The sequence below is a fragment of the Schistocerca serialis genome, chromosome 2 (assembly GCF_023864345.2).
Source record: "Schistocerca serialis cubense isolate TAMUIC-IGC-003099 chromosome 2, iqSchSeri2.2, whole genome shotgun sequence".
Taxonomy (NCBI): Eukaryota; Metazoa; Arthropoda; class Insecta; order Orthoptera; family Acrididae; genus Schistocerca; species Schistocerca serialis.
The window spans coordinates 902,739,669-902,762,924 of NC_064639.1; the positions used below are offsets into that span (position 1 = coordinate 902,739,669).

Here is a 23,256-nt window from a genome sequence, read left to right on the forward strand (position 1 = left end):
ACTACATCTGTGCTTATTGGCGCTCTGAATCTCATTGTTAATCCACCACGTGAATTCCAGCCTGCTGATGTGTGCGGATAACCATGTGGGTCCATAAATGAAACACACACGCTGGTGTTATCTCATGTAGCACCAATGCAGTGTTTATTTGTCCTTAAAAAAAATGTCACGTTTGTCCTGCATGTGCATTGCTTCAGTGACATAGTATTTCAGGATTAACTCTCCCAAGAAATTGTAATTTTTGTCCTTGAGATGAATGACCTCTGTAACATTACATTGCACTTTCAACTTATTGTTTACTATTTCTAGAAACTGTGTTTGTTACCAAGTCCTTCCCTAACCTACTGAGATGTAGATGATGGGTCATATGGAATTTTCTTCCTGTGCAGCTTATGTCAGCAAATGTTATATTATTAAATCTTGTGTATGTATTTTGTGTCTCCTTATTTACACATGACCAGTCTGCTTACTCGTTATGATGCTTCTCAGTGTGTGCAGTCTTCTTTTGTCAAGATCACTAGATCTTTTGTTTCATTACTTGCTACATTGTTCGTTTCCACTAAGATCAAGAAAAAGTCTTTGCTTGATAATGGTGACATCCGAACAGAAAGCATCCCATAGAAGTTGCTGCCTGGAATTTTGTGCCTAGTTTCACTGTACTGGTTATATTTTGATGTATGTATGTATGTACGTACTACTTCTGTTTTGAAACTTTGCAGCTAAGATTTGCCCTTCCATATAGAATTATTTTACATTTTTTGACAGTTTACTGATTTTAGGCATAATAGTACTTTGGTGCTGTGTGATGACACTGTTTTGTCTTTTGCCGATAGTAGCTGATAATGCCGTATGAGAAATTCTTTCAGATCACTTCATTATCAGTGACCACACTATGATAGCATTATTTTTATAATACTGAAAATGTCTGTGTCATGCTTTGATTTCAGTTTAGTTTTTCTTCTCATGTGATTCGAGACTGCTCATTGCACTCTCACAGTCTGTAAATAAAAGCCCATAAAAGGGGTTTGGGTTTTCATGTACAAAATTTGTGTTGCATGCACTGTTTACATGATTACGGACTTCTTCCATGTTGTATTTGTGTGTAACTTCCATCCACTTTCAGAAGCAGATTAGATACTTGCACAACTTCTAGCGTATTCAGCTTACTTTTTCCTACATGAAATTTCAAAGTGTCCATTTTCAGTGCATGAATTGTAAACTGTAACCTCTATGCATTCAACTTCGTGGTCTTTTGTGTTTGTACATTTTTCTTGGTTTTAATTTGGTATTGCAATATCTGCTGAGATGATGTGGTCATAATGATCTATTAAAATACCGTTTGTGTTAACTGTACTGTCATCATAGATCTTTAACCTCATAAGATAGGATGCAATATGTTAAAGTTTGCTTTCCTGACAATCATGAGAAGTGTTCATTTTCAGATCTCCGGGTATGGTGTTATTTAAATTCCTACACCATGGCATTAATTTATTCAAAACTCCATCAAAAGATTTCAGGAATGAATTAAGTTTTCCAGATGAGGGTATGTATCTACCAACAACAAAGAAATAAATAGAGTGAAACGTGAATTGAAATTTTGACTCTTTGTCAACATAAAACTTATTCACGCATGACACTTTCCCTGTAGTGGATAGAAGCTTATGTTTTCTCAAGTATATGACGATGCCACCTACTTTATTACGTGTCATGCAGTAAGATGTTTCATTTGTGTGTGTTTCATTTATGGACCCACATGGTTATCCGCACACATCAGCAGGCTGGAATTCACCTGGTGGATTAACAATGAGATTCAGAGTGCCAATAAGCACAGATGTAGTTTTTAGGCAGTTTCTCACATTCAACAACAGAATACCAGGCTGCTTCTCATGTCCTACCTCAGTTACACAATTTCTAAATGTACAGAAAACATTTGCACACTTTTACACGAGATAATACTAGACTCAGACATTTGCGATTGGCGACAGAAAATGCATCTGGCCATACTCTAACATTAACAATGCCAAAACCAAAAATTGACGTTCTGATCCCATGAAGAAACACAATAAAGGCCTGGAAAATGAAAATATGTTTCATATATGCCTCATACATCCTTAAGTTCATGAAAGAGTACGCTATCATTTTCGCGTTATAAGTACAAGATGTTAGTGAGATATGCTTTCTTTGTAACGGGGAAAAATTAACATTTTTATAAAGAGAAATGTGATCAACGTACACATTGGATGCCATCTTGATCTTATCTGTGTATTTCTCTCTGGTATTTCAGTGAGTTCCCTTTCACATTATGGCAGTGGCATGACTGCAGTTCTCAAAATCTCTGTACACAAAAATTTGGCGTGTTTTTTTTTTTTTTTGTTGTTGTTTACATCTTGCACGGCTGTAATCAGACATGATTGGTATGGTTGGTATGGGTCCCAGACACAACTGCACTACTACATATGATGTCTTACCAGGAGAAAGTACTCTTCTTGCTTCACCTTTCTCAACCAGCCCTCCAAGATTCTTGTCACTTCCAAGAAGACCCTGTTTGCCTTGCAGCCCACCCCACTTTCATGCATTTGTGTCTTCAGCCAAAATAATTAGATGGAAACTTTGGTTCCCTACAGGTCAAATGTTGATCGATGCCTGGCTGGGTAAAGGAAAAGCCAACCTCAGGGTGAGTGGTGTTCCTGTACCACAGTTCAGCCGTGAGAATTGTGAGGCAGTGGTGGCATATTTATTGATCCAAGGGTTCCTGCAAGAAGATTTTCATTTCACCCCATATTCAACTCTTAGTTACATCAAAAGAGGTAGGTATTTAGCTTATCACAGTTTTGAAGATACCCTTTTGATGCAGAAATTTTAAATTTTTGGATAAAATAATCATCATTTTCTAAAATTTTTGAGAAGGTAATGTACTCCATGATTGTTGCCCACCTGTATAGTAATGGGGCAGCCTACTTAGCCAATCACAGATTGGATTTCAAAAGGGCATATTCTATTGAGTCAGCTTTTTATACATTTATACCCCACATAATACAATTATCAAATGATAAAGTATAATCAACTGGTATCTTCTGTGACATGTTGAAGGCTTTTGATGATGTCAGTCTTTATATTCTATTAGAGAAGTTAGGTTTTCATGGCATGCATAACTCACCTAATACGAAACAGTGTTGTGAAGCTGAGCAAAGCAGCATCATCAGAGAAGATAGTAAATGATGTTTTTGTGATAGTTACTGAATAGTTTTGCATAAAGGGCTAACTTTAAACTTTAAAAAAACACAGTTCATCCAGTTGTGTACTGTCAAAAATATCCCACCTAGTATGCCAACAATAAATAATAGAGTAAAAAATAATAAGTTCTTAGATGTACATGTTGATGAAAACTTAAACTGGAAAAACCATTTAACTCAGCTACTTTTGCCACAAGAATAGTTGCCAACATTGGGAAACAGAAGTCAGTAAGGTAACATATTTTGCATATTTTATTTCATTGATGTCTTGTGGGATAACATTCTGCAGTAACTTCTCAATTAGGCAAAAAGTATTTATTGCACAAAGCAAGATAATTAGAATTATGTGTGGAGTTCACATGTGTACATCTTGCAGGGATCTCTTTTAGCAGCTAGGAATACTAATGACAGCCTACAGTAGGTCTACATTTATTCACTTATGAAATTTGTAATCAACAATCCATCTAAGTTTAAGATGAACATAGATATTGACAAGTACAACACTAGAAGAAAAAATGATCTGCATTACGCTTCAGGGAATGGCACTTTATCACCAAGTGGGGTGAGATACGCAGCTATAAAACTCTTTGGCAATATACTTGTGGAAATAAAATGTCTGCAAAGTGGCAGAAATGTTTTCAAATGTAGATTTAGCAACCTCGTCTATATCATACAGGAATTCTTAAGTAGAGATAGACATTTTTAAATAAAAGCACCTGTAAATGACCAGCACATAGCCTTATAATTATTATATTTTATTTTTTTAAATTTTTTAGTTTTTTGCATTTGTTCTGTTGAAATATTGCATATAATAAGGTTTATTGTGAATTTAATGTGTATAACAAGTAACTAATTAAACTAAAAAAAGGTGTTTTCTGTAATAAATTAAAGTTATATGTTAAATCCAGTTACTGGACAACAGTCCTGACACCATGCATTTAAAATGGATAAGCTGTTGCACCACAGTTTGGAGTCCACATTAAACTGTAGGTCCCCCAGTAACAGATGAGGTAAGTCAGTGCAAAGGCTGAAGGAAGGTAATGGCATACCATCTCCATTAGGACCATGCCTAGTAAAGCACTGTGGCATACAAACCAACCTTTGGGTTGATGATAGCTTTAGTTTTTTATTTCTCATAAACAGTTTTTATATGCATCTGTAAGAGGTAGTTCAGGTTTTGTTCAGAAAAGGGAAGGGAAGGGAAGGGATACGTAACACAACAGAAATTTTTCCACATGTCTTATTATAAGAAGCTAAATAAAAATAAGAGGTGGTAGGAATCAGTTGGAAGTAGTTGGTGCAGAATGGTCATGGAGACTAGAGTGAGAGGAGAGGGCAAATTAATGCCTTAACATAATTCGTGGTTATCTTGTTTTATTATTTTGACAGAAACTTAAAATCCTGAGCATACTTGGGCTATTTAAGGACAGATCTCGCGGAGGGGGGACCACTTGTATCTGTTTCAACACTTATAATTAAGTGTGCGGCTGTTGAGTTTCGGTTCAGGTTGTTGCCACTAGGTATCCTCTTTACTGTGTACGGCTTTGGATACTTGACAACAAAACACGCACTTTCAGCCCCTCTCCTGTGGTGTTGTCAATTCGACACTTTCAACAGAGGATGGTGATAGTGATTCTGGGTTTGACATTGAATATAGCAGCTCAGAAAGCGAAGAAGAAATTGATGTTACTTCATTAGAGCTGAAAGTGACAACAGTTTGTCAGTTGAATGACAAGTGCTTGCCAGTGGTATGAGATAAATACACCCACTGAGCTTCAGACAGCTTCTCCATGATTTTTGTTCACATTAAACCATTGTAAAATACATGGTTAGACTTCATAGTTACACAGAAACTAAAAAATAACTTCAAGTTTCAGGATATTTTAGTGAAAGTCCAGTGCATGAGTATACTACGGATTTTATTATTGGTGATATTCAATTTTTTTTAACCCATTATTTTGAGCTTTGAAAGCTATCTTTATATTCTATGTGTAATGCCCTTCATTATAGGATGTTTTTCACCAGTAAAAAAATGTTTTTGTAACATAATTTGAAAAAAAAGTCATTAAGTGAAGCGGTTGATAAATTTGAAAAAAAAAAAAGCAAAGTTTAGTTAACTTACAAAAGTTGTTCAAGGAGAGGAAGTATTTATCTAAAGCTGATATGAAGTTAGACTGGCCAGTTGTGTTACCAAAACAAAAAAATAATTTAACTGGATAGATAAAAAATCTACTCACCAAGCGGTGACAGAACACACATGTAAAAGACAATTGCAATTGTCAAGCTTTCGGAGCCAGTGGCTCCTTCTTCAGGCAGAAGGGTTGAATTGGAAGGAAGAGGGGTGAAGGAAAAGGACTGGAGAGGACTAGGAAAAGTGGTACACTTCGGGAAAGTATCCCAGAACCATCGATTAGGGGAGACTTACCACACAGGATGAGAAGGAAAGACTGATTGTTGGGGCTGCATCGGATGAGATTTGAAAACCTGAGAGCTTAAAGGTTTAAGACAGGGTAACATGCAGACAGAGATTACTGCTTAAATATCATGCATGAGTTAATAAGGGGGAAAAACTAAGTGCATTGTACATAACAGAGGTGGGAGGGGGGCAGTGAAAAATATATGGGTGAGACAATGAAAGATGTAGAAAACTAAACTAGAGTGAAGCAAATAGTAGTTACTGTGAAGAAATGCTGAGACAGAAGAAATTAACATAAATTAAGGCCAGGTGGGTGGTGAGAACCAAGGACATGATGTTGTGCTAGTTCCCAACTGCAGAGTTCTGAGGAACTGGTGTCTGGGGAAGAATCCAGATGGAATATGGGGTGAAGCAGGCGCTGAGGTCACAATTGTCATGTTGTAGAGCATGCTCTGCAGCAGGATATCGCGAGTTGCCAGTATACACCATCTGCTTATGCCCATTCATCCTAATTGATGATTTGGTGGTAGCCATGCCAATGTAGAAGGCCGAGCGGTGTTTACATAACAGCTGGTAATGACGTGTGCCGTTTCACAGGTGGCTCTTGCTTTGATAGTATATGTTTTGCCAGTTACAGGGCTTCTATAGGTGGTGGTAGGAGGGTGCATAGGGCAAGACTTACAGCGGGGACGGTCACAGGGGTAGGAGCGATAGGGTAGGGAAATGGGTTCAGAAGGAGCATAGGGTCTGACAAGAATATTGTGGAGATTGGGAGGGTGACAGATAACTATTCTAGGTATGGTGGGCAAAGTTTCAGACAGAATGGATCTCATTTCAGGGCATGATTTTAGGAGTTTGTGGTCCTGTCGAAGTAGCTGATTAACACATCCCAGACCAGGATAATACTGAGCCACCAGTGATGTGCTCCAAAGTTGTTTTTTGGAGGGATCAGCAGTAACAGGATTGGATGTGATGGCCCAGGAAATCTGCTTTTTAACTAGGGTGGGGGTGTAATTATGTGCAGTGAATGCTGAAGTGAGAATGGTGCTATATTGCTGTAAAGAGCCTGCATTCGAACAAATACATTTGCCTCAGATCCCAAGGCTGTATGGGAGGGAATGTTTGACATGGAAAGGATGGCAACTGTCAATATGTAAGTACTGTTGTTTATTGGTAGGTTTAATGTGGACGGAAGTGTGTAGCTGGCCTTCGGTGAGGACAAGATCAACATCAAGGAAAGTGGCATGGGATTTGAAATAGGACCATGTGAAATTTAATTGGGAGAAGGTAGTCAGAGATTCCAGGAATTTTAGCAGGTCAGCCTCACCATGAGTCCATATGGTAAAGATGTCATCAATGTATCTAAACCAAACCAGGAGCTGAAGACTTATGGATCCCAGGAAAGTGCCCTCCAAGCGACCCATGAAACGGTTGGCATTTGAGGGAGCCATCCTGATTCCCATGGTCGTACCCCTGGTCTGTTTGCACGTCTGTCTGTCAGAGGTGAAGTAGTTGTTGGGAAGTATAAAGTTCATTAAGGTGAGTAGGAAGGATGTCATAGGTTTGGAAATGTTCACCCGCAGCTGACCATGTATGTGGGGGCTGTTGGTATAGAGGGAGATGGTGGGAGTGGGACGGGCATGGATTTCAGATGATCTAGGACATGGTTGGTATCTTTGATGTAGGAAGGGAGTCTTTGTACTGTGGGTTGCAGGTGTTGATCAACTAAAGCAGATATATGTTTAGTGGGTGCTTTGAAGCCAGCAACTATAGGATGGTCAGGATTATTGGGTATGTGGATCTTAGGAAGAAGGTAAAAGGTGTGGGTGTGTGGTTTGGGTGAGTGAGAAGCTCTATGGATTGAAGTGTTAGCCCTTGTGAGGGGCCTGATGTTTTAAGGAGGGACTACAAGTCAATTTGAATCACAGGGATGGGATCTTGATGGCAGACACTGTATGTAGAGGTGTCAGGCAGCTGGCATAGACCTTCACTAACATACTCCTTTTGGTCAAGTAATGCAGTGGTAGACCCTTTGTCTGCTGGGAAGATAATGATGGAGTCATCAGCATTTAGGGAATGTAGAGTCTGAAGTTCTGCAGAGGACAGGTTAGGGTCATGTTGTAGGGAAGATGTTTGAAATGTCTCATAATAAACATAGAATGTCAATGCTGTGTAAGGTATTGATGCACTGCAGGAATTCTTGATTTCACCTAATCAGTGAGAAAATTCCACTACCAAATACAAAGATGTCTGATTTAACTATGAATGGTTGTACTGTGTTGTGGAAGATGGCCAGTGGTTTGTAGGTCTTGAGTGAAGGTGGTTTGAAACTCAAACACTGCATTAAATTTGTTGATGGTCAGAGCTAAGTGTTTAATTATCTGTGTTCACATAGGTCTACATTATCAGGACAAATCCTTGATAGAGAAGTACACATGGTAAGAATATGTTTTTGACATGAGTAACATTCTAGTTTGAAGAATACTTTAATGTAAAAATTGAAAGCTTTCTGACAGCATGTTGTAAATTAGGCAGAGCAGTTGTCATAAGCTGTGATTTGCAACTAAGATATCTAAAGAAGAAAAAGCAAACAAGAAGAGATGTACAAGAAAGTAGCGTGTACCAGTCTCTTGGCATCCCACTACAAAATGTTTCCAGTAGATGAGGGTTCTGGACTTGTGTTGACCAGGGCAACAGTCAAATACCTTCTGGCTCCAGAAATAGGCCGAGATGGCACAGGAAACGGGCAGTATTGCATTATCCAAAATAGAATGTCAAGAAGACTTCGAAGATAGAGCACAGTCACCAGACGTAACACATCAAGAATGAAATGCATAGTATCTAAACAACTTTAACAATTGTTGCATGCAATCTTCAAGGTGTTGCAATTTTAATGAGCAGTGTTGTATGCAGTGTTGGATCACAAGCCTTGCCACATCTCATATTATGAGCATATGCCAGACATTGGTGACACATAATTTGATTGGTCGATTCAATGGAGCATGTACCACTTCTTTACTTGTGTAATAGTCTCACATGTAATAGTTTGCTGAACACATGTCACACTAGTTTTTGGAAAATGGGGTGTATACTTCTCCTTGTGCTGCTTTCATAGAAGTTAGCAATGATGAGTAATCTTCCTGTATGAAGAAAAATTTGAAGAGTCTGTTAATGGTGATGTACATTTTCCCCTGTTTTTGCTTATCATTTGAAAAATTTTTGTAATTTAATTACTGATGTGATTTTTTTTTTTCCAGGGCCGAGGGCAGCAAGTGTGTTGGCGAACAGCTACTGTATAAAGATGGCCGTCCCTGGCAAGAAGCTCCCAATGCCAGCCGTGGTGAAACCTGTACTTGTGTCATCTGGTGCAGCTGAGAGAGAACCAGGAGCATACAAAGAGAAGTGTACAAATAATAAGACTACAATTGTGATAAGTCCTGATAGGGAAACGGATGTGAAAAAGGAAAAAATGAAACAGGGTGGTGGGCACTCGGACTGTGGCTCGAAGTTGAATGGTGGTCCGAGTGCTTCCTCTGCAAAGAAACGTAAGAGTGATCATGAAACATTGTCCAACAAAAAACACAAATCAGAATCAAAATCTGATGTGCTTAGTAGTTCTTCTAATCATATTACCAAGAAATCAGATTTCATACCTACAAGCAGTGTTGAAACTGTGACGTTAGAGGACTCTGATAGTGAAGAGGCACCTGTTTTGAAGAGCACATCATTTTCGGCCAAGAAGCACAAGAAATATATAAGTTCAGGTAGCAGTGATGAGGACTTGGAATGTGGTTGAAATATGACCAAATGAGACTGTAATATGGCTATTTTTGTTACAAATGTATTGTGTAAAATACTCAAATATTAATATCCATTGCATTTTTCTAAAAGTAATTTACATATTTATTTATTTATTCATTCTGAATCATTCCATTAATGTGGAATAAGAAATAATCAAACAAACTTTGATTGGTATATTTTCAACCTCAGCTTGAGTATTTTGTGTATTATACAAGTAAATATGCAATAAGTAGATAGATCAAATTGAAGTGTATTTTGACATCGTTTAATACTGTCAGTCAGCTTCCAAAACAAGAATAGCATGATCGTGCTTGACAAGCCAATAAAACTCTTTAATTACACCACTTTTAAAAAGACACGTCTGTAGGAGAAACAACAAATTAGAATGTAAGATGGGAGGAAAGTAAGCATGGGGACTTTAAGAAAATATGTGTTAACACTTCGAAGTGTGGGATTTGGGGAGTAACAAACTGAAGAAAAGTATTTAGAAATAACAGTGAATTATAACATAAGAGTCAGGTTCCAGTTTGCTTACAGTGCATTGGCAGAATTTTATATGTAAAAAAATTGAGAACTTCATTTGAAATAAAGGACAAGATAGAAACAAAAATAAAAGAAATGGTGAGAAAGGAGAAAAAAGCGAGGCAAAGATTAAGGGGGAAGTGAAGGTGGTGGTTTTTTGAGATGAGGGGGAAACAACACAATAATAATAATAATAATAATAATAATAATAATAATAATAATGTAGCAAGCCTAATGTATATGTCTCTGTTAACTTCAAAAAGGCCTATGACTCAATCCACAGACCCCCACTATTTAGGATTCTTGAAGAAAAAGGATTGGATTGGAAAATACAGAAAATCATTCAGCAGACACTAACAAATACAACATCCAAAGTGAAATTTATGGAAAAACTTTCAAAACCATTCGAAATAGAAACATGGCTTAGACAATGTGATGGGTTATCGCCTTTGTTATTCAGTGTAGTTCTAGATAGAGTCATGGAAGAATGGGAAAAGAAACTTCAAGAAAATTGCTGGAAACAAATTTCATTGGGGGGGGGGGGGGGGGGCACCTATGAATACCCTACTTAGCCTTTGCGGATGATCTCCCAGTAATGGAAGATTCTTGTGAGATGGCTATAAAACAGATAGAAACTCTAAAAGAATGCACAGAGAAAGTCGGCCTGTAGATCTCATTTGAAAAGACAGTGTTTATGACGACAAATTTAGAAATTTTCAAATTACAAACCAAATATGGAGAAATTAACAGAGTATCACACCTTAAATACATAGGAGGAATTATCTCTGAAAAATATGCACAACAAGAAAGGATACAAAAGCTCGTAAAGGTTTAGGATTTGTGCAAAACCTCTATAATAAAAAATGCTTATCTTTAAATGCCAAAATTAGACATTACAAAACAGTAAGTAAACCATCAATGTTATATGCCAGCGGAACCTTGGCACTAAACAGGAAAACGGATATAGAAAATCTAAAGAAAGAAGAAAGGAAAATAATTACAAAAATTTTTGGACCAAGATGGACCGCGAATGGATGGAGACTACAGAAAACGTCCAAAATTGAGGATTATTCTAACAAAGAGACAGACATGAGGAAAAGATGCCTCAAATTCTATGCCTACATAATGAGGCTTCCCGAACACAGACTAACAAAAAGAATAGTAAAATACATAGATTCCCTCGCTAATGGAGGAGAGTGAATCCAAAATGTTAAAAAAGACTTGCAATTAGCCAAAATCACCAAAGAAGAAATAGACGTAAGGAACAAGTTTAGAATAAAAGTAGAAAAATGGGAAGTTAAATCGGAGACAAAAGCCCAAAGAACCAGAATGAAATGGAGCAAAGAAAGAAGAACTAAATTCTCACAAACAATAAAAAACTCATGGGCAAATAAAAAGAACCAGAAGAACAAGAAGAACAGAAAATGAATGATCCTTACGTAGCATCCTCCACTCTAGGAGCTTTAAGACTAATAATAATAATAATAACAATAAGGACAGAAAAGGCAATATATACAGTGAGACAGAAGGATTCATGATTGCAATACAGGATCAAACAATAAACACCAGATATTACAGCAAGCATATTATTAAAGATCCCAATACTACAACAGATAAATGCAGACTTTGCAAACAACAAATAGAAACAGTAGATCACATCACAAGCGGATGTACAATACTAGCAAATACAGAATACCCCAGAAGACATGACAATGTAGCAAAAATAATACATCAACAACTTGCCATACAACATAAACTAATAAAACAACACGTTCCCACATACAAGTATGCACCACAAAATGTACTGGAGAATGATGAATACAAATTATACTGGAACAGAACCATTATAACAGATAAAACACCACCACATAACAAACCTGACATCATACTCACCAATAAAAAGAAGAAATTAACACAACTAATCGAAATATCCATACCCAATACAACAAATATACAAAAGAAAACAGGAGAAAAAATTGAAAAATACATCCAACTGGCTGAGGAAGTCAAGGACATGTGGGATCAGGATAAAGTTGACATTATACCAATTATACTATCAACTACAGGAGTCATACCACACAATATTCACCAGTACATCAATGCAATACAGCTACATCCAAACTTACATATACAACTACAGAAATCCGTAATTATTGATACATGTTCAATTACCTGAAAGTTCCTAAATGCAACATAACATATACTGTACAGTTAAAAGGAAGTGACGCTTGATCAAGGTCCGCGTCACTTTCCATTTTTAACCAGACTTAACGTCTGAGAAAGTAAAGAAATAACAATAATAATGTAGAGGGAGACAACAGCTGCTGATAAGCCAAATAGTAAAATGCATGAATCTATATAGATGGGGTGGGGTATGTGTTGTAAAGTGACTTCCTGCCTCTGAACTTGAGTAGTGTTGTTATTTGGGTCGGAAATACAAATGATGTGAGTGGTTAGGTGTGAAGGAGGTATACAAGTTGTCTCTGTTATGCATCATAATATGCTTGAGAACGGAATATTGAATTTTGTTTGTGGACATTCATTCTGAGCGTGACTTGTAACATTCACCTGCTTTAATTCCTCATTGATTGTCCTCAGTGTCGACATACAGCGTTGCTACACTGGCTGAAAAATGGGGCATGGAAGTTCATCACTGACTACTTTAAATGATGTAGCTGACAGGTGTAGTTCTTTACTTTCACAGTTCATAACCCCCCAATAATACACAGTTATATGGCCAGTGCGCTTTTGTTTAACTTTCAATAAGTCTCATTAATAGGTTGCAAGCAAACATCAACATACTGCTACAGTAGTTTACTGTTGAACATCTATGAGCAGTAAAAGCCTAACCACACAGATCTTGCCGCATAATATGGTACGTATTGAACAGACACTGTCATTGTTTTAGCACATGGCCTATTACACTTATTTCACAGTTAAGTGGATACATTGTTGTTGATCTAACCAATGTTCCTCGTGTGATATTTGGCTGTGGACTGACTGTCTCGGGGCCAAAAATCGAGCCCTTATATATCTTCACAATAATAGGCGCTGAACCTACACATTGTTCGATGTTTAATTTAGAGAAATTACAGTTAAAACATACCTCATTCAATTAACTGAAAATGTGGAAAAATTCTTTCTTTTCAACAGTTTCTTCCACTACAAGGGTTAAGCCGAATTATTTGTTTAAGTGATGAAATTAACAGATATAGTTATGCAAACAATACTTTTGACAAAACTGGTAATTACTTTGGAATTAATTAAGGGCTGACTTTGCTAACATTTTTCGAACAGAGCCAAATAAATACTTAAAGAATGCTATTAGTTGTTCCTTCAAATGTTTGTAATTACTACAGAACTTATATTTGTTTATAAGTCAACAATAGAATTTAAGTTACGAAACAATTACTGATTTCGCCCTAAAACAAAAGATATTAACTAGGAATAGTCAAAATAAATTAGAAAATTACACACATAAAACTAAGCACTTAACATAAAATGAAGCACAAAATTAGATCTGGTGTTATATTCTTTAAAACTGAGGGACAACCTTTCTCTTGTATGAAAATGGATATTAAACTCACACATGTTAATGGTAATTAGTCAGACATGAAAAAATGAATTTTAAGGAGGCAGATGGCAAAACAAGAGGGGAAGTAAAAAAATCCCAGCTTGCTTCGTCACAGACTGGTGCAGGTAGAAATTTAAAAACGGGGCTAGGCACAATGTTCACAAATATGAATGTAAATTAATAACAGTTTTTCTCTCTTTGTAGCATCTTGTCCTGTAGAACTCCATACCTACATATTTTTGGTATTCTGTATTCAGTCAAATGCTTCCATAAATTACATTATCATCATTCTTATGGTTATAACTGAAAACCAGACGATTCTGCTTTTACTTTGATATTGAGCTTTTGTCCAAATGAATTACACGACATAGTGCTTGTTACTGTGCAAGATTCAGAAATGTATTTCTGCCCTTTCTGTCAGCGTGAAGGGAGTCGTTGACTAGTGTAAGGTTTGTTACTGTGCAAGATTCGTAAATGTATTTCTGCCCTTTCTGTCAGCGTGAAGGGAGTCGTTGACTAGTGTAAGTTCATGTAAGTGTGTAAACAACCTGGCACAATTATTGTCATAGTACTATCATGGTTGATGCCCTAATAATTCCAAAACATGTTTCAATTCTTCAATGAAAAAATTATAGATAGGTGGGTGAGCTACCGAAGCCTGTTTCACAAATGAACTTTGATCTCTCTTGTACCCTGCCAACAACAAATAACAATAACTTTTCCCCATTTCAAGTTGAACTAATGAAAGCCTCTCTATTTTTCCCCTCCTCATGCGGTTACTCCAGTTTTTATAACAGACGTAGACATCATATCTTCAGGCGTCTAGTTGGATGTGTAATTCCATTTCATATGCTGAATATTCCTGTGAGTAATAAAAAAAGTACAAAAGGCAATCGTTCAGTTTTAGTTAAATGATGGGTGGTGCTTAGGTACACTTAACAGACAAAAAAATCACTCTTGGTTTCAAACTTTTGTTCTTCTGCCATTACCCATTGTTGGTCATTGTTCTCTCTATCTCAATCAATCAGAATCATCATCATCATCATCATCAAAATGATCATCATTATTTTTTGGGTGTGTGTCCGGGATAGCATTTTATCTTCTTTCAACATTTTGGCTAGTAACCTCACAGCCATCTATTAGGTGAGTCGCTGGCAGTATTTCAACCACTTAATGCAGTACTATGAAACTGTGGATTAAATGGATGTGTGTCAGAGGTAACTTTGTCAATAACCCAACTTGAAGATGGCTGTAAGATTATTAGCTGAAATATTGGAAGAAGAAATAATACTGTCCTGGGTTCATGTCCAAAAGATGATGGAATATTTTATCTGCTGGTTAAACCTCAAGGAACACATGATAAACCTCATTCATTCTAATGGAACAACATCCAATTTCATTGTGTTTGTATTGTATCTTTAATGTCTTTGAATTTATATAGAAAAATTTTAATCATATCATCTGTATTGTTTATATTTATTTCACCATTACATCCAACTCATTAGGAAATCAATAACAGTCAAAACAAAAGCAGTGACAGATGGAACTGTTCAGTTTCACTAACAAACACAGACATCTAATTCCTGTGTTTGTTAACTGTTCTAACATTCAATTCTGTGACTCTTTTTAGCTTGCTGATATTCATCTCGTTGCAGTGCCTGTACAAGCCAGTCATCTGTTTCAGCAATTTCATTTTCTTCTCCATCACTGCTGGCATCAGATTCGGTGGAGGCAATAGAAAATGAATGTTGTCGTGCCTGCTGCCTCTGGTTTGCAGTACACCTTGCCACCCTGAAAATGAGTAAATGAACCAGTGTCACCCATGAAAATATTCTACAAATTGATGTATGTTTTTCTGCCTGCTTTTAAAGCAAACACAAAAAAAGGAAATTTAAAAATGATTTTTATTTGCTGACAATCATAATTGTGTTTTCAGACGATGGGTTTCAACCATCTGCAGTGGAATTCTCAGACATTTGTGTGCTGCACAGCAGTGTCATGCATTGTCCAGGCAGTACATGGATATGAGGATGGTTGTTGGAGATGTTTGGAACCTGTTATCTGAAAACACAGTTGTGATTGTGTCAGAAAATTAAAACAATTTTAACAGTTGCAGCAGTTATGGTTATCTTCACTTTATGATTAAAATATGATACCGTACAATAATATATGATGTCGTTCTGTAGTTTCTCTAAGTACATTTGATGGCAACAAACTGCTTCCTATTTTGTCCAAATGGTACATTATTTAAGAGTGTGTCCAAGACAAAATAACAATATTATGAAAAGGATATAAATCCAACATGATTTCCAGCCCCTCCTCAAATCTGTAGGTCCACCCCAGAACCACCCCCTGAGTCTGTCTACCTCCTGATCCTACAACTCCCCACACTCCTACCTTCCTGAAGTCTATAAACCCAACCACCCAGATGCCTTTTGTGGCCAGTTACTGTGCCCCCACTGCTCTTGTGAACCAGCACCTTCAGCCTATTACCCATGACCTACCTTCCGATATGAAAGACACCAACAATTTCCTTCACCAACTTTCCACAGTTCCTGTTCCTTTACCACACATTACCCTGCTCATCATGGTTGTTACTACCTCCCACTACACTAAAAACCCCAATGCTGTAATTACTTCTCCTTTGAAGGCATCACCTGCAAAAAATTCATGGCACCATCCTGTGTCAATCTATTCAAGGGTCATCCAGAGGAACCACTCCTAACCACTCAGAATCCCAAGCCCCTCACCTGGTCCAGATTCATTGATGACATTTTCATGATCTGGACTGAGGGTGAGGACAACACTATCCACACTCCTCCAGAACCTTGACACCTTCTCTCCCATTCACTTCGCCTGATCCTCTTCAGCCCAACAAGGCACTTTCCTCAAAGTTGACCTCCACCTCAAGGGTGGCGGGTGGCTACATCAGTACCTCTGTCCATATCAAACCTACCAACCTCTAGCAGTACCTCTACTTGAATATCTGCCACCCATTTTAGAATGAGCGTAGCCACCCATGGTCATTGCATCTGCAATGATGATCAGTCCCTCTCCAAATATACCAAGGCTCTCACTGAAGCTTTCGCAAACCAAAATTACTCACCCAGCTGTGTACAGAAGCAGATCTGCCATGCCTTACACCTCCAGCCACTTACCACCTCCTACATATCCACTGCCTGACCACAAAGTAACATTCTGCTCGTGTTCAGTGCCGCCCAGGACTGGAGCAACTGAATCATGTACTCTGCCAGGGTTTCAACTACCTCTCCTCATGCCTTGAAACGAGGAACATCCTCCTCACAATGCTTCCCACCCCTCCCACAGGGGTATACAGCTGTCTGTACATCCTCCCACCACTCCTGTCAGATCATGAGCATCTTCTATCCCATCTGGAAAAGTAGTTCGTGATCTTCAGATTAAGCTGCAATCACTGTGCTGCTTTCTATATGGGCATGATGACTGACAATCTGTCTGCCTGCATGAGTGGCCACTGCCATATTGTGGTCAAGAGACAGCTCAACCACCCAGTTGCTGAACATGCTGCTTCACAGCCTGCACTATCGGTATCCTTCCTACCAACACTAGTTTTTCTCAGTTGTGTAGGTTGCACACTCCCTGCATTATATGAGGGTGGTTTTTAAAGTTCTCGGAATCACCATGAGAGGTCAGTGCTAGTGCAATGAGTTGTTCACGTGATATCCATCGGGCTGTGGCCTGTAAACACATGTCACGTCAGTGCTCTTGGAAGAGATCTGTGGCAGTGACGTGTCTGTTGTTGTTCCCGCATAGTGATTTGCAAAGATGGGAAAAATTGAGATTAGAGCAGTGATCAGTATTTCATAAAGAAAGGTACGAAAGCAAAGGATATTCATGCTGATTTCCAGAATACACTGGGCGACTCTGCTTTTTCATAATTCAACTGTTATCAAGTGGACAAATGAATTTAAATTTGGTCGGGAGAGCTTCAATGATGATCCACACGGTGGTCGGTTAAGATGTGTCAATACTCCAGAAATCATTGCAAAGTGCACAAAATGGTCATGGAGGATTGCTGATCGAAAGTGCATGAAGTTGCTCACGCTTGCCATATCTCATCTGAAAGGGTATATCACATTTTGACAGAAGAATTAGAAATGAGAAAATTATCTGCAAGATGGGTGCCATTACTCATGATGCACGCCCACACACATGCTGTCCCTATGGCAAAATTATATGAACTCAGGTATGAATTGTTGCCACATCTACCTTATTCACGTGATATGCTCCATCAGACTTCCATCTTTTCCCAGAACTGAAAATTTTTCTTGGTGGTCGAAGATTCACTTCAAATGAAGAATTGGTAGCCGGAGTTGACAGCTGTTTTGCAGGCCTGGAGGAAACTCATTTTCGAAATGACATTCACAGCTACATGGTTCTCTACTCGTCTCTTTTTACGTCTCTACTACAGCTGTTCACATCAGTGCAGGTTAGTTGGATCACTTCCCTGGCCAGTGCTGTCCAAGTTACATGCGGCGGTAAAGCTGTTGCCCCATATTATCTATGAGCCGATGGACACGTAATGTACAGCATAGAACATATCCTCATCATCATACTTGACTGTATTCGAACATCTTCACTTCTGCTCCCTGTGAAATGAAATCCAATGAGCTTCCAGCAAATGAGGAAAAATACATAATGTAATGTTTACATGAGGTTTATTCTTAAGATGAATGGAGTATAGTTATTCAACAACAGCTCCAATGGCCATGCCATTTTTATTCCACCATTCTCCATCACTGTCTTCTCAGAACAGTCTTTCTATCACATCCTTCAGTCTTGCAATCCCTTCAGTCTACACCTCATAGTTAACATACACAGCTGTCCTAAAATATATGGTAGCTTTTTGAGAGCAGTAAGGAAAGATTTCATTCATTCAGAATATCAGTAATTAATTCAGATGCTGCCTTCCCCATTCTGCAGTCTTTATGGGATTCCAGTTCATAATCCTAATTAGAGTTGTCATATTTATATACTTTAGAATCCTACTCTTCTTCTTGACCTACATAAATAACTTTCTAAGACATTAGAGAATTATGAAACAAATACAATGATAACGGATCCAAACACATTCATACCAGAGGCAGCATGGAGAAGTGCAATATGAGCTTACAGCTGGTTCACAACAAACAGCTCAACTCTTTGATCTTACAAAAACTCATATTATTCACTTTCTAGCCAACAAAAATGTCTTACAGGTACTGGAGATATTTATTATTTCCTCCTCATGTGTTACACTTAACATTGCTGTAGTACCTCTAGATGTGCAGAACTGAATGCTGTATGTTGTGTCTTTTAAAAACTGAGGGTGAGACCAATTGCAAAAAACTAGTCAATAATACTTTTAAGGACCTTGTTTACTATTTCTGCTGTTGCTATATGTATGAAAGGACTGATTACAATACTAATGTCATCTGCAAAAAGAACTAATTCTGCTTGCTGTATTTTAGATGGAAGGTTGTTTACACATTCGTATATGAGGCACAGTAGCAGACATAAGACTGAACAATGGGGAACCCCATATGTGATTTCTCCCATCGGAATGATGTCCCCAGACTACATTGGTTGAATCGCTAAAGGTTGAACAAGTATGTAGCCTACAGAAATGTACAATAACAACACTAGCAGAGATGCTGAGTCACAGATAGGGAAAACAAAAAGACTGTCGAACATGTAAGCTATCAGTCAAAAAGGCCTTCATTGGAAATAGACAAAACACACACACACACACACACACACACACACACACACACACACACACACACACACACACACACACACGCGCGCGCGCGACCACAGTCACTGATGAATGCCTTTTTGGCTGAAAACTTACTTGTTTGACAGTTTTTCTTTTGTGCCTATCTGCGACTCAGCATCTCCACTATATGGCGAGTAGCAGCTATCCTTTTCATAAAATTTTCATTATTCCATCCTGGATTTTCCATTGTTCAGTATCAATGTTTGTTAGTTGCGTGGTCCATAGACCATTTTGCATGATAAATCACAATGATGTGGAATGAAGCATGTAAAGCTGATAACCCGACTGCTTGCATTAACTTCTTCAGTGCCCTTGGATTCCTTACACTTAAATGATAAGGAATTTAGTCCCTAATGGTATTAGTGGTCAATGACAAGAGTGGAATGAATGTGATATACACAATCACAATACATCGCAACTGGTTTTCAGTATGCTTTACAGTAATAGTGTGCAGTGGCTACTTCTGCCAATTGATGTATTGCGACTGCCCCAAATCCCTAATGATTTTTGTTAGTGATGGGATTTGCAAAACATGATGTGCAAATTAATTAATTTATTTTTATACCGTAGTATTAAAAATATTTGAGTTCATTGGGATGTTTCTGAATGGATGACCCTGTAAAGACAAAAACTCCCTTTTTCTTCATTGTTTATCTTCTTCTTCTTCTTCTTCTTCTTCTCCTACTCCTTATGCTCCTTGTTTGTGGCTTTTATACCAATCTTAATGGGGTCAGTATGGTAATTTATTGATTTGACAATGTTAGTGGTAGAGGGTGGCCAGATGCCTGTTCGTGAACTCCTCCCCTCCCCCTCCCCCTATGGGACAGATGTTATATGTCCCATCTGTCTGTGTCTAGTGTTACACCATGTGAACGTGAGTGAAAGTTTCCGAAATGTTTGCCAGTTGTGTGTCTGGAGCTAACCTGCTAATCCGTGCAGGCTTCAGAAAGGACTTCCTAACAGTTAATTTTGTATTAGAAGTTAAGAAATTCCTGTTTTTCAGATGTGTGTTCTTGCTATTTCCTGTCTGCATTTTATATCCTACTAGCTGACAAACCCAGCATTGCCCGGGTATTAATTTTGCCAATTTTCTATTAGAAACAAAAACGAAAAATTAACTGGGTTTGTAGTGTAATACCTAAAAAATTTAATTTCCATGTATTCATAGAAACACCTGAGAAATTGTGTGAGAATTTATGTGTGCTGGGCACAGCTGCTTCATGCATTTACAATTTGATGTTGCAAGTGTCTCTGTGACAACACCTCTTCATAACTCTGTAGGCAGCTATTGTTTTTGCATACAGCCATTTGCACTTCACATTTGAAAGCTGTCAAAAGCTTTGCCAGGTATCAGGGATTTCCTTAAGTTGACTTGACTGTATGAGTGTCCTAGTAGTAAAGAACAAAAGTATTAAAACTTCATGCATGATACAGCATTTTTTCACACATCTCAGTATTAATGATATCATATCTCCTGAATTATGTGTGTTACCATGACATAATTTTCTAGGTTCATTTTGTGGCATATGTGGATACTGTCTGTGAAATTTTTTGTGAATCGAGCTAGTAGGTAGGTGGTTCTTATGCCAATAGTGATTTTTGCCTGGCAGTAAGGGATACGTGTACCAAGTTTGGTTGAAATTGGCCCCTTTGGTTTAGGAGATATGAAACATACACTTATATATTCTAGGGATGGCCATTATTTCTGAAACAACAAATTTTTTTGTCTGCAGTTAACCTGACTATTAAAGCCATTCAAAATAGCCAGTTTCTGAAACAACTAATTTTTTAAAAATTGTTTTTACTTCCAGTAATAAATGTGGACTTCATACAAAGATTGGAAAATTATAATGAAGGTGAAGGTACACTAGATCACAGTCAACATGGGGTTTAGGCTGTGTCATACATCAGTCTCATTGTCCCCATGAAGGACTGTGATGGTGTAGGAGATGGGCGCGACAATATTGAGAGAGAAAGTTCACAAGCTGATGTCTACCCTGTGTCTTCAGGATGGTATCAGTTTTTCACCCTAAAGCAACCACAAAATTATGAGTTCAGTTATTGTCTCGAGTTTATAGCATGTCAATAAAATTGTAGCTATGAGGATATGATGAAAAGTGATGATGATGATGAGGTCCCATACTCGAGGAGCGTAGGGGACGATGCGAGGGACCCGCACCGCTGTACTAGGCTAGGTCCTGGTGGAGGTGGTTTGCCATTGCCTTCCTCCGACAGTAATAGGGATGAATGATGATGATGAAGATGACACAACAACACCCAGTCATCTTGAGGCAGGAAAAATCCCTGACCCCGCCAGGAATCGAACCCGGGACCCCATGCGCGAGAAGTAAAGCCTCCAAATTTTTTATGTGAAAATGTTAAAGCTTTTTATATAAAACAAACATGATTAACATTGTACATCATTATTCTTCATATCTAGATAATTGCAGCCCTCTGCCACTAGAGAGCTCTGAATTGTAGCTTGTAACAGGGTGGTGTGTAATGTAACTGTCGGTGCGTGAGGAACAGCTGCTGTAATCGAGTATCGATTTCGAAAAGTTTATCCACACATGAAGCACCTTCTTTTTCAGCTTCACAATGCTAGACCGCACATGAGCACTGTGCCATCTGCAACAATCCAGGACCCTAGATTCACTGTCATCAAGCACTCTCCATAATGTACAGTCCTGACGTGGCCCCATCTGACTTTCATCTGTTCCCAGTACTCAAAGAACTACTTCAAGGACTTCACTTTGATAGTGATGGAGTGGTGCAAGCAGAGGTGAGGCTGTGGCTCCATCAACAAAGTCAAATATTCTACAGTGACAGCATCGACAAACTGGTCTGTGGTTGGGAGAAATGTGTTTGTCTCCAGGGTGACTATGTTGAGAAATAAACATGTAGACATGAAGAATAAAGATGCTGAATAGTAATGATGTTTTGTTGTATTTAAAAACGTCAAAGTTTTCACATAAAAGCTTCAGAGGCATCACTTTTCAGCACACCCTCATACATCAATTAAATTTACCTTCTCTTCTGTGGAACATTGTGGACGTTTTCTCGTTATATGATGTCACAAGTTTGTTGTGCCTCCTCCCATCTTTAATCTTTGAGAGCAAATGTAACATTGTACTTCACTGCTACTGCACTTTCTAAAATACTTGCAAACAAGGGATGGTATCGTTCTGCAATGCAACTGATGTCCGAGGCCATCACTGAGAAACTATCATATAGACCAGGTGGCGGCAAAAGAAAGGAACAAAGATCAAGATTTAACATCCTGTTGACATCTAGGTAATCAGAAATGGTGACGAGCTCTCAATGTTTCAAGGATGGGGAAGGAAATCTAATTTCAAAGGAACACCTGATGCAATTTAGGGAAATTATGGAAGCCTAACTCTGGATGGCTGGATGCAGATTGGAATTGTTGCCCTCCCAAGTGAGAGTAGTGTGCTAACCACTGGAGCATCTTGCTCAGTCTGTTTGGGGGCAAGTCTTGCACACTGCATGTTCACGTACACCGTCTGATAGGCCACGCCACACGCCAACAGATACATTATTGTCACTGCAGTGTTGAACTAATTCTTATGTCATGTGTAGGCATTGTTATTAAAATAGTGCTAATAGCATTTCTCAATTTCTGTACCAGTCCAATATTTCAAAGTAATATAAATTCTATGAGAAAACTTAACTCATTTCTAAAAAAAAGTTTTATTTAAAAACCAAAAATTTTACTACTGTTACTATGGCAAATAGATTTGCTGGTTTTATACCCGATTATCAGTAAAAAATGAAAGAAACTTGTTATAACTGAGACTAAACAAGTACTGGAAAATAATGGTCATTCAGAACTAAAATACTAGTATCATTTTTAACCAGTCAGTTTTTCCCATCCCTAATATATACATCAATT

At 38.1% G+C, this 23,256-nt stretch overlaps 2 protein-coding genes across 7 annotated transcripts in view; one reads left to right on the forward strand and one right to left on the reverse strand.

Annotated features, from left to right (window-relative positions):
* The window catches only part of LOC126458247 (ATP-dependent DNA helicase Q1-like), a 131,836-nt gene extending 122,293 nt beyond the window's left edge, over positions 1–9,543 (forward strand). For all 6 annotated transcript variants that reach the window (XM_050095158.1, XM_050095156.1, XM_050095157.1 and 3 more), the window contains 2 exons: positions 2,625–2,807; positions 8,907–9,543. In XM_050095158.1, the coding sequence (XP_049951115.1) occupies positions 2,625–2,807; positions 8,907–9,445 (722 nt within the window). In that variant the 3' untranslated portion in view covers positions 9,446–9,543. The remainder of the gene's footprint in view (positions 1–2,624; positions 2,808–8,906) is intronic.
* A 5,449-nt stretch (positions 9,544–14,992) lies between these two features.
* LOC126458252 (uncharacterized) overlaps positions 14,993–23,256 on the reverse strand; it is a 627,652-nt gene continuing 619,388 nt past the window's right edge. Inside the window, exon 5 of the mRNA XM_050095165.1 lies at positions 14,993–15,337. Within this exon, the coding sequence (XP_049951122.1) occupies positions 15,148–15,337 (190 nt within the window). The 3' untranslated portion in view covers positions 14,993–15,147. The remainder of the gene's footprint in view (positions 15,338–23,256) is intronic.